Source organism: Phocoena sinus, chromosome 10 (assembly GCF_008692025.1).
Source record: "Phocoena sinus isolate mPhoSin1 chromosome 10, mPhoSin1.pri, whole genome shotgun sequence".
Lineage (NCBI taxonomy): Eukaryota > Metazoa > Chordata > Mammalia > Artiodactyla > Phocoenidae > Phocoena > Phocoena sinus.
Window position 1 is genome coordinate 96474095 of NC_045772.1, and position 11217 is coordinate 96485311.

General features: G+C 58.8%; 1 protein-coding gene across 4 annotated transcripts; it reads right to left on the reverse strand.

Annotated features, from left to right (window-relative positions):
- Positions 1-3084: 3084 nt before the first annotated feature.
- ENO2 (enolase 2) lies at positions 3085-11089 on the reverse strand. Of its 4 annotated transcripts, XR_004351932.1 has the most exons (13): positions 10963-11062; positions 9701-9800; positions 9094-9189; positions 8885-8943; positions 8527-8596; positions 7814-7947; positions 7384-7606; positions 5942-6139; positions 4864-5065; positions 4528-4636; positions 4307-4365; positions 4096-4163; positions 3940-4003 (listed from the first exon to the last, which is right to left on the reverse strand). XR_004351932.1 is itself a non-coding variant. In XM_032647028.1 (12 exons), the coding sequence occupies exons 2-12, from the start codon at positions 9783-9785 to the stop codon at positions 3934-3936; spliced, it is 1305 nt and encodes a 434-aa protein (XP_032502919.1). In that variant the 5' UTR covers positions 9786-9800; positions 10963-11089; the 3' UTR covers positions 3085-3933. The 4 variants fall into 4 exon arrangements, 2 of the variants coding, with proteins under 2 accessions (XP_032502919.1, XP_032502920.1); XM_032647028.1 differs by lacking the exon at positions 4096-4163 and having other exon boundaries at positions 3085-4003; positions 10963-11089; XR_004351933.1 differs by lacking the exon at positions 4528-4636 and having other exon boundaries at positions 3934-4003.
- Between the last annotated feature and the right edge of the window lie 128 nt (positions 11090-11217).

The window sequence follows — 11217 nt, forward strand, 5'->3', positions numbered from 1 at the left end:
CGAGAGTGAAGAGTTTGGGGGTGATTGGTGTTGGGGAAAGAACAGCAAATATAAGAATGTGGGGGAATGACGAGTCTAGAGATGTCATGTGGAGAGAGAAGGGAAAGCAAGAGGAACCTTAAGAAAGGACGGAGATGGTGGGACCAGATGCAGATTCTAGGGGCCTGGGTTCTGGGTGGGAGAGGAAGGTGGAAGATGGGGTGGGGGTGGGGAGGATGGCTGGATTCCAGGGGGGTCGAGGGGGTGGTGGTTTCCAAAAGAGCTGAGGAGGGTTTTGTTTGGCAAGACAAGGTAGATAGAATGGGGTGCGGGTGGAAGGGAGTGGTAATGAAGATGAGAAAGAAATGTAAGATCGACAAGGCCTTTGGTGGCCATGCAGAGGAGGAGGGAAATTCAGTGATAGGGAGGACAAGCCAGGGGAGATGGAAAGGGAAAGCAGTAGAAGGAAATGGTAGGAATGGGGGCGCATGAGCGTTCATTTAGGGGAGTGGGACACCATCCTCAGGCCCTCTGGCTGGTAGCAGCTCCATTTTCCTTCTCAAATCTGTACGAAGTCATCACTCACAGTACTTTGGGCTACAGGGAAGGGGTCGGTGGGGATCAGGCTCCACGTGGAGACAACCCCTGGTGCCCAGGTTCCCCCATCGCGACCATTCTAATGTGGAGACAGTTCCACCGCAGACCCCTCTCCAGGCAGCCTCTGCCCCTGACAGTCCCCAGCCACTCCCAGTCTCCACCCCCCAGAGTCTCCTGGGCTCTCTCCCTGCCCCACACCAAGCAGCAACATCTCTCAGGACAAAGGACACCAAGACGCTGGGTGATTTTTGGCAGCTGAGATTGGGAAGGCCGGAGAATGGGAGGGAGGCAGGCTGGGAAACAGGAAGAGCTGGAGCCGGAGTCTGGATTGAGAGCCCTCAGTAGCGCTCCAGATTGGGGCTGGGGCTGGTGTTTGTGTGTGAGCCCGCCAGCTAGAGGCCGAGGGTGGGCCCTGAGGGTAGGATCCCACCAGCCTGCTGAGAGGGAAGGAGCTTAGCTCTGTAGCAACTAGTAGATTTTGCCTCGTATTTCCCTGGGCCAGGCTCAGCCAAGTTCTAGGAGGACCCAGACGCTCTAAATGGATTCTATGGCACCGGGGAACCTGAGCAGGAAGGCTTCCCTGGCCTAGGAATGAATCACCACTCTTCAGACTCTTGAACTGGTTGGCACTCACTTTATTACCCCAGTCCCACCTTCCTTATCCCTCAGGGCTTTCCAGACAGCTCCACCCCCCCACCCACCCCTGCTGCCCACTCCCTTCATCTGTGTCCTAGGAGAACCCCAGCTCCTTCTCCCCACCCCCCAACTTTGTTCCAAGACTCCTCCTCTCCCCATGGTTCCCCCTCCACTGCATTTCCTCCCGGTCTGCACTGTTCAGTTCAGTCCCCCACTGGGCCCTGGCCCAGGCTCTTCCCAGCTCCTTTCCAGGCCCAGCTCTTCTCCCTCCTTTTTTAACCACTAAGGGATGGGCTAGGATGGTGACATAGCGGAGCCTAAAAGAAAAACGTAGGCAGTGGTAGAAACGGGATAAGGAGAGTGAGAAGAGAAGCCAGGGCCTATCCCCTCCAACTCCTCCCCTACCTGCGGGCCGGGCTCACAACTCAGCTTCAGGGAGCGTCACACACACCCCACCACCATCCCTCACCCCAGCTCCCTCTCTGGCCCCAGTCCCCCACGACCCACCCGTCTCCAGGCAACGGCACAAAAGGAAAGTGGAGAGAGGGGCCTGGGAGGCCCAGGCAGAGCTAGCTGTAACCCAATCCAAGCCAGTACCTGAGGGGTTGGGGTGTGGGGGGCATGAGGAGGCGACCTAGCAAGGAGGAAAGGGCAGAGGTTAGGAAATGTGGCTCCGACCGGGAGTTACTGAAGAAAGATGGATATAATGGACCCTAGAGAAAAGTACGGTGTGCCCCCAAGGGAAACAGAAAAGGACACCAGGAGACAGCAGAGAAGGGAAAGCTGAGATGCCCGCGCGGTAATGAAGAGGCACAGAGGATGGGGCGAGAAACTCTTCGACTGAAAAGGGCTGAGTTGTCAGCCACACAGGAGGAGAAAAGCAGAGAAACGGGTCCTGCCCATACAGAACGGGAATCCTCTTCCAGTCCTGGAGCTGGGCAGGATGGCAGAGGGGGCCCAGGACCAGGACTCAGAGAACAAACAGGGTGGGAGGCCCACAGAGGGAGCAGCCTTGCGATTCCTCCCACCCTAGCCCTGGAGCCAGTGCAGTCAACAGCCTACAGAAGCTTGACTCGCTCTAGTGGCCACAGCTCCACGCGGGTATCCGAGAGCCCTGGAGGGGGCTCCCCCGCCCCCCTCCTCCGGCCCCTCCCCCCCGCCCCGCCCCCCTCCTCCCCTGTGGTTCCTGGGTTCCCATCTCAATGCTGGGGCTCCGCTGGAGCTGAAGGGTGATAGTGCGTCTCCCCGGCCACACACTGGCACCCTTCTCGCAGGCTGACCCTGGGAGGGGCCCGTTGAGCACCCCAGGTCCTGAATCTCCAGTTTACTGGAAGGCTGTTTCCTCCGGCTTCTGCACCCCCAGTACCATTCTTCCCTCGCTCCATGGTACCATTCTTCCCAAGCACCATCCTTTCCTCCCCAGGTCCCCACCTTGCAGGGGGTGCTGCCCAGGCAGTGCTGGTCGATCCCAGAAGCAGCCAGGACTTGGTCTGGGAGAGGCCCAGTACCGGAGCTGCTCCAGCCCACAGGCTTTATCCCTCCTCTGGTCAAGGCCCTTGGTGAATCTGCAAACCCTTTGGATCCCTTTCTCCAAAAATGCGTATACACACACAATTTTTGATACTTTTAGGAATTCTGGGGCCCCCAATTCCCCTGGGTCCTGGGGCCAGGCTCGCTGCTGACACGGCAAGGCAATGTGCTCCCTGCCTGGCCAGGGTGAGGTGGGCAATGCCATCCTCCTGGCCTATTTGTTGGGCTTCTTCCTCTTTCTGTGCCCTCCCCAGCTCTGCTATCCAGTTTCACCGACTTCCAGGAGCTCCATCTTCTGTCCCCTCGTGTGGACGAGAGTAAGACTCCTCAGACACAGTAATGCACGGTGACTCACACTTTAATGGTGGTGCTCATTTCGATGCCACAGAGGTGCTGGCAGCTGTGGAACACGGCACGGGGGAGTGAGATGGTGCTCAGGTGCACCGGCAGGAAGAACGAACGAGGAGGGGGAGACGGGCTGGGGAGAGAGGGACAGGGGAGGAGCCCCGGGCACACAGCCCCACCTCTGGACCGAGCCAGGCTGAGGCTAAGGCTTGGCACGCACACAGGAACCCTCATCGACGCCCCTTTCTGTGACCCTTCCCGTTCCAGCAAGACCCCCACCCCAGGCCATCTCAGAATCTACAGTCACATGAAATACAGACACATGGTCCCGTCCAGTCAGGCCAGTTTCTGGCCCTGGAGTTATGAGGAAGTGAATCATTAACAGGATGAATGAAAAATAAATAAATGAATAAATAATACATCAGTGCCTTAGGCCAGGCCTGAGCACGCAGCCAGCACTCCCCTCCACTCAGCACTGCGCAGTTCCTGTCTCATATGCAACCTGGAAACCAACAGACCCAGCGCAAAGCACACATGACACACGGCCCCTCTACACACCGCAACAACCAGCCCTGACGCTCCAGCACAGACCCTGATTGGTCTTCCATGGATGCCCTTACATCCTCAGTCCATGGCCAGTTTTTGAGGAGGGAGAAGAGAAAGGAAGGAGTGGAGAGTGTGGAACCCAGAGTGGGCGAGAGCGGAGACAGCAGGGGCTGGACCAGTCAAGGAGCAGCGCAGCAGGTCAGCGGGGTGTTGTCTGGGGTGAAATTTCGAGCAGGACTGGAAAGAAGAGGTTCCAGGAGGACGGGCGAGGGGTTCCATGTCTCCAGGCAGGTAGAGGGATCACAGCACGCTGGGATTGCGGAAATTATGTCCGGCGAAGCGAGCTTCGTCCCCCAGCTCTTCTTCGATTCTGAGAGAGGTGAGTCAGAAAGGAAAGAGTCAGGGAAGCAGGAGGACCGCCCCCGCTTCCCATGGGGCCACCATCCTCCAAGCCCCTCGCACCACCTGCTCCCGGGTCCTGGCCTGAGCGAGGGCATTCCCTGGCTTTCGTGCGCTGTCAATCAGGCCGTCTGTAAACCCATCGATCAAAAACAAGTATTCTCTGGATGCCTACCGTTTGTTCTCCAGGCCCCAGGCACTGGAGAGGAAATGGTGGAGAAACACAGCTTATAACCCCCTGGGCCCTGGGCTTCCATTCCCCGGGTCCCCTCACCTCATGAGTTGGTTGTACTTAGCCAGACGCTCGGAACGGCATGGGGCACCAGTCTTGATCTGAAACACCACAAAAGATAAGCAGCTCCGTGGCCGCCGTCTGCCCCATGAAAGGAAACTTATACTCCCTTGAGATTCCCCCAACACCCGCAAACACCTGGAAGGAGAGAGCCACCTGAGCCTAGAACCCACCGATTGCACAAAGGGCTCTCTGGCGCTCACCTGGCCTGTGCACAGCCCTACCACCAGGTCCGCAATGAACGTGTCCTCAGTCTCTCCCGAGCGGTGACTCACCATGACCCCCCAGCCATTCTCCTGGGCCAGCTTGCACCTGCATCCGTACAGCAGCACTGAGCCCCAGCCCCTCACGCCCGCACCCTCTTCTCATCCCCTATGTTGGTCAAGAAACGTCTGGGTGGAGGGAGCAGAACCAGGAGAGCCGTGAAAGTGACTCCAGGTTCCCTGCCCCCTTCAGCACTTGTGGGCAAGACTGGGCTGGGAGCACTGGTGAGAGGCATCCTGCAGAAACGGGCTGAGTCAGGGACGGCAGGCACTCACGCTTGGATGGCTTCGGTGACCGAACCGATCTGGTTGACCTTCAGCAGCAGACAGTTGCAGGCCTTCTCCTCCACGGCCCGCTCGATTCGCTTTGGGTTGGTCACTGTCAGGTCATCACCCACAATCTGGATCCCCACGTTGGCTGTGAACTTGGACCAGGCAGCCCAGTCGTCCTGGTCAAAGGGGTCCTCAATAGAGACCACTGATGGGAGAGCGGTGCGGAGGCTCTGAGTCAGGCAGGAACACCCCGCTGAGATTCCCTGAATGGACAGGTCAGACCCCCCTGGCCAATTCAGCTTCCTCACCCCTGCTTCCCCCGAAACGAGCCTGCCCTAACTGCTTCTTGATTCTTTCATAAAACCTTTCAAAAAACAAGAGTTTAGAAGCTGTCTCACAACCTGTCTTGGTATTTTCCCACCTTCTCCCAGGAAGCCCTTCCTCGTCGCTATTCTAGAAACTTCATTCCGCAATCCAAGTCTGTTTTCTCTCGCTCTGTCTCAGGAGCTGGAAACCAAGTGCCTCCAGCCGGCGGTAAAAACCACTGGGGGACCTAGAGAGGGTGATTCAGCACCTCCTCATCCCCATGACGTCCAGCTCCATTCAGCGTCCAGCATCCAGCCACCACACTGGTGGCTTATGGGATCTTAGTTCCCTGACCAGGAATTGAACCCGTGCCCTCGGCACTGAAAGTGCAGAGTCCTAACCACTGGACCGCCAGGGAATTCCCCAGCATCCAGTTTTCTCAACCAAAGATCCTGAACTGTGCTAGTTCCAGTCACCCTCTCACCATGCCTGGTTCCTCCCAAACCCGCCCCCTTATCCCAGCAGCTTCAGAGATCATGACTTTACTCAGGATCCAAAGCAGATGGAACAGATTCACCGCAGGTACCTGCACAATTACACGGCGTCCAAAGCCCAACCTCTGCAGGAGGCTCCTTCACCCCATCCCTGGTTCTCAGGTTCTTCTCAGGACATCTCTCCCTGACACCCGGGTCAGCACCCCCGTAAGGTCCAGAGCTGTCCCCAACACATCCCTGCCTGCCCCCCGCCCTCCCCCTGCCACAGCCCTTGCTCTCACCTGGATAGTTCCTGACAAAGTCCTGGTAGAGGGCCCCCAGCTGGTCCCCAGTGATGTATCGGGAAAGATTAGCGGGAGACTTGAAGTCCAAGTCGTATTTGCCATCACGGTAAAACTCCGAGGCGGCGACATCCATGCCAATGACGATCTTTTCTGTGTAGCCAGCCTTGTCAATGGCTTCCTTCACCAGCTCCAAGGCTGGGGATGGAATACAATGGACGAGGAGGAATGAGGGAAAGAAAGAAATTCAGAACAGAAGTGGAGGGCTGTTGCTAGGGAGAGGTCTGGTTAAGGTTGTTTTGGGGTTATTCCCAGGTCTGCGACGAGCAGGCCACCTTTTAGGAAGGCAGAGGAATGGAATTGTGTTAATAATAGTCTTTTTGTTTTTGTTTTTGTTTTGGCCGCGCCGCACAGTGTGTGGGATCTTGGTTCCCTGACCAGGGATCGAACCGCAGCCCCTGCATTGGAAGCACGGACTCTTAACCACTGGACAACCAGGGAAGTTCCATAGTTTTGTCTTGTTTTGTTTTGTTTTGTTGCGGTACGCGGGCCTCTCACTGTCGTGACCTCTCCCGTTGCGGAGCACAGGCTCCGGACGCGCAGGCTCAGCGGCCATGGCTCACGGGCCCAGCCGCTCCGCGGCACGTGGGATCTTCCCGGACCGGGACACGAACCCGTGTCCCCTGCATCGGCAGGCGGACTCTCAACCGCTGCGCCACCAGGGAAGCCCAGTTTTGTTTTTTTTGTTTGTTTGTTTTGTTTTAAATAGCTATAATTTATTGAGGGCTTAACTATGTCACCTAAGCACTTACACATATGATCTCATTTAATCCTCACACTTATGCTAAGAGGTAGAGACTGTTGTTCCCATTTTACAGATGAGAAAGACAAGCACAGAGAAGTTAAGTGAGCAAGATCCCCAGCCAGTAACTCTTCAAGTCAAGGTTCAAATCCAGGCAATTTGGCCCCAGAAAGTTAACTCTTAGCCACTACCTGCCTGTATAGTTTCTCTTCACTATAAGGTTTCTCCCAGGGCAGAGAAAGGCTAGAAATCCTAGAAGTCTAAGAGGTTGGGGTGGGAATGGGATAGATTTGGAGTGGATTCCCTGGAGTATGGTGTATCTCATCAAACTGAGGATCCATCGGAGTTAAAGGGGGGGATGGATCCCACAGGTCACCTAGACCATCTCCCAGCATCCCCAGGGGCTCCGGTGGGAACTTGCAGATGCTTACAGATCTGGCTGGGTGGATAAAGAATGTCCTCTTAGGCCTGCATGTGAATTTGTTAGGCCCTCTGGCACCCACTCCGAGGAATGGAACCTCTTGGAATTAGCTCAGGGACCCTCCCGCAGCCTCCTCGGGACTTGGGGAAATGTGTGGCCCTTCCTGATGTCCCGGGATGGAGTGAGACTTAGAGCTAGGAGTGGGGCTCCTGGCCTCACCTTCACTGTTCTCCAGGATATTGGGGGCAAAGCCACCTTCGTCTCCCACGTTGGTGGCATCCTTGCCATACTTGTCCTTGATGACGCCCTTGAGTGTGTGATAGACCTCCGCCCCGAGTCGCATGGCATCCCGAAAGCTCTCAGCGCCCACTGGGAGGATCATAAACTCCTGCATGGCCAGCTTGTTCCCAGCATGGGAGCCCCCATTGATCACGTTGAAGGCCTGGGAGCCACAGGAGGACAGAAAAGTCACAGAGCACTTCCCTCTCCGCCCCTGGGAGTGTCAACCCCACATCCCAAACTTCCTCCAGCTTCCTGGACTCAGAGTCCCCCGTCCCCATCCTTTCTCTTTAGCTGTGCCCCATCAGTCCTCACAAGGCTTCATACTCCCTCCCCACCCACCCCTGGGAGGGGCAGGTCATAGTCTCACCGGCACAGGCAGGATGAGGTCTGAGTTCCCGGCCAGCTGAGCAATGTGGCGGTAGAGGGGCAATTCCTGCTCGGCCGCCCCTGCCTTACACACGGCCAGGGACACACCCAGGATGGCATTGGCCCCAAACTTGGCTGGGAGATTACAGAGGAAGGCACTGAGCAAACACGTCCCCTTCCCCTTCCAGGCCTCGCCTCCACCTACACTCCCCAAAAGGAGCCAGTAAAGGAGACCCCCTCCTCCCGCTCCACTCCTGCAACACCTCATCCATCCTCTCCTGAAAATAGTGGGGGGCGGCGAGGGGAGGTGAGTGGAAAGGGCAGAGAGCGGCACTATTGCTAAACATCCCTGAGACCACAGACTATCTGCCACCAACTCCCCCCTCCTTATGCTGCAAAGTTCTCCCTTCTGTCTAATGTCATTCCCCTCCCACTGGCGTAAAACTCATGGTTTCTTGAAGGGCTAGTCCTCCTCGGGTCATCCTTCTCTCTCTTTTTTTTTTTTGGCCACACCTCACGGCCTGCAGGATCCGACCACGGATCGTACCCGTGCCCCCTGCAGTGGAAGCTCATGCGTGGAGTCCTAACCACTGGACCTCCAGGGAAGTCCCAGGTCATCCTTCCTAAGAAGCCCCCCACAGTGCTGGCCCCTCAGTTCTCCATCTGCTCCGTGAGTTCCCTCCCCACCCCGACTCTCTCCCAGCCCCTGCTTACACTTGTTCTCAGTCCCATCCAAGTCCAACATGAGGTTGTCCAGCTTCTCTTGTTCCACCACAGAGAGACCCTGTGAGCAGAGCCTCCATCACCCAAAGCCAGGATGAAGGCTGGACCCTAAGCCAGAGGGCCCCCTACATCCACACACAGGCTCACATCTAGCCAGGGTCCAACCAGCTTCCCGCAACAGCGGCCTGTCTGGATTAGAGGACCTGAAGCTCCATGGGAGCAGGGGGCATCCTTCCCCGGTAACCATGATTCCCAAGAGGTGGGCCTTTCTCCCTCTCCTTCATCGTCCCCTAATCCAGGGTTCCTTCCAGGACCCTGGTCCCCACCCCCAGCAAAGAGCGGGCCTCACTGAGCTGATGAGGGCCGGGGCGATGGCGGTGTTGATGTGGTCCACTGCCTTCAAGACACCTAGGGAGAGGTGGAGAGGTCAGGCCGGCTCAGGCCAGGCGGGGCCCGAAGAGGAAAGGTGGGGGGAAGGCATGCAGGAAGAGGGCTGGGGACTGGTGTGAGGTCCCCAGCAGAGGGACGGGAGAGCCAGGAAAAGACAAAGGGCCTCACCTTTGCCTAAGTAACGCTGTTTGTCCCCATCCCTTAGCTCCAGGGCCTCATAGATACCAGTGGAGGCTCCACTGGGCACCGCAGCCCGGAAAAGCCCTGGGAGGGGAACGTGGAATGAGGATGGAGAGAGAGGACACCACAGGGACCAGAGATTCTTCAGCCTTCCAGCTCTACGCCCCTGCAGCTGCATCCAGCCTTCTTCCACCAGTGCTCCTTAACGACCCCCCCGCCCCGCCCCGACCCGGACACACGCACGGAGGCGGATGCACAAGCAGTGGCCTCATCCGCCCGACTGAGGTCCCACGTGCGCAGGTGGAACCACAGAAATGAAGCTGCGCAGGCAGCACACATGGTGCACGCACACGCGGTGCACACACGCACACACGGTGAACACAGAGGGCAGAGCCAGGCTGTGCATCACACACTAAGCTAGCACACAGAGACCGGCCTATCCTGGCTCCCCTGGAAAAGGAGGATCCACCCCGCCCCGCTCCAGGCTCGTGAGCCTGGCCCAGCACCCCATCCCCACTGGGAATTCCCGGGGAGCCTCCCATGCCAGGCGAGGGCAAAGCCAGCATGGCGGCTGTGGGAAGGCCCTGCCCATTACCTTTGGCAGTGTAGAGATCCACCTCCACCGTGGGATTCCCACGGGAGTCCAGGATCTCCCGGGCCCAGATCTTCTCAATGGACATGATGGCTGGGATCTCCTTGGGTGGAAGGGAAGGAAGGAGAAAGGTAAGAGGCTTAGAGGGGTGGAGCCTGAGACCAGTGGGAGGGGCCAAAGGCTGGGAGGCTGGGAGGGATGGGAAAGAGGTTACTGCACTGGGCGGGGTGGGGGTGGTGGTGGTGACGAGGAGCTGGCTGCAGTCGTCGGCTGTAGAAGGGATCCCCCCGCCCGTGGGGAGAGGAGAAGGTCAATGCAGTGAGGAAGGGGAGGTCACTGCAGTGGGGGGCGGGGTAGGATCAAAAACGAGATGGGAGGACTCCGCAGTGAGGAGGGGAGGGGAGGGGCACGGCAGTGGTTCCCTCGCCCCCTCAGCGGCCGGCTGGTGGGGTTCCCCCAGATCTCCTCAGGGCGGTCCGGCTGCTAGGTTTGCATTTCTCCTTGGAGCCCAGAAGAGCATGGGTCGTATGGGCAGCGGGAGGCCTCTCCTCCTGAGCCCCCATCCCCCACAGTCTAACGCTCTAACCCCCACTCCAAGGTCCCAATCTCCCTCCAAATGTATGTCCCTCCTCTTCCCGAGAGATGTACAGTAGAGAAGTCTGCGAGAGGGTCCTCAGTCTCTGAAGGTTGCCATGGGGAGGGAGGAGGACGAAGCGAGACCCGTGGGGAGAGGCACGGCTGGGCCGGTCCTCCCCCGGCCCCTAGACAAATTCTCCCTTCTTCCCATCCCTCCCCGGTGCAGTGGAAATACTGTAACCGGAGTGGGCGATGCGGGCGAGGAGTGGGAGAGGGGCGTCTAGAGGGAGTCTGCGGACGCCGAGGAAGCGTGAGAAAGACATTTCCCCGATGCAAAGCCAAAGGACGTGCCAGGGTCAAAATGCACAGCCCGGGGAGACCGCGAAACCTTACCATCGACAGAACCGGAGGCGAAAAGGGGCATGGGGAGGGGGTAGACAAGGGTGGAGAAAGGCGCAGTTAGACACAGGTGCGCAGAGGCCTGGCGCGCGAATGAGGAGGGGGCGACAGCCTGAAACCGAGACGAGCGGTCCGGGAAGGCTGGGGAAGGAGGTGCCTGCGGGGCGCGGGTGGCGAAGCAGGTGCGCAGCGCCGCGGGGCGAGGGATGCGCGAGGCCCGGGGAGAGTGGCGGGGGCGCGGCGGCGAGGGGAGGGGGCCGGAGGGGCGCGGGGCTCGGCTGGGGCTTCACCTCGGGGCTGCAGACCCAGCCTGTGGCGGTGGCGCTGTCGGTGGCGCTGGCAGTGGTGGTGGTGGCGGCGCAGAGAGAGCGGGAGTGGCGGTGGCGGCGGCTGCGGCGCCCGGGCGGCGGGCGGGGGAGGCGCGGATAGGGCCGGGCGGGCGCATGTGACCCGGAGCCCCCGATGATCCAGGAGCCGCCAGCGGAGGGGCACGTAGGAGCGCGGGGGAGTAGGGGGTACCGATGGGATGGGGCGGGGAGGGCAGG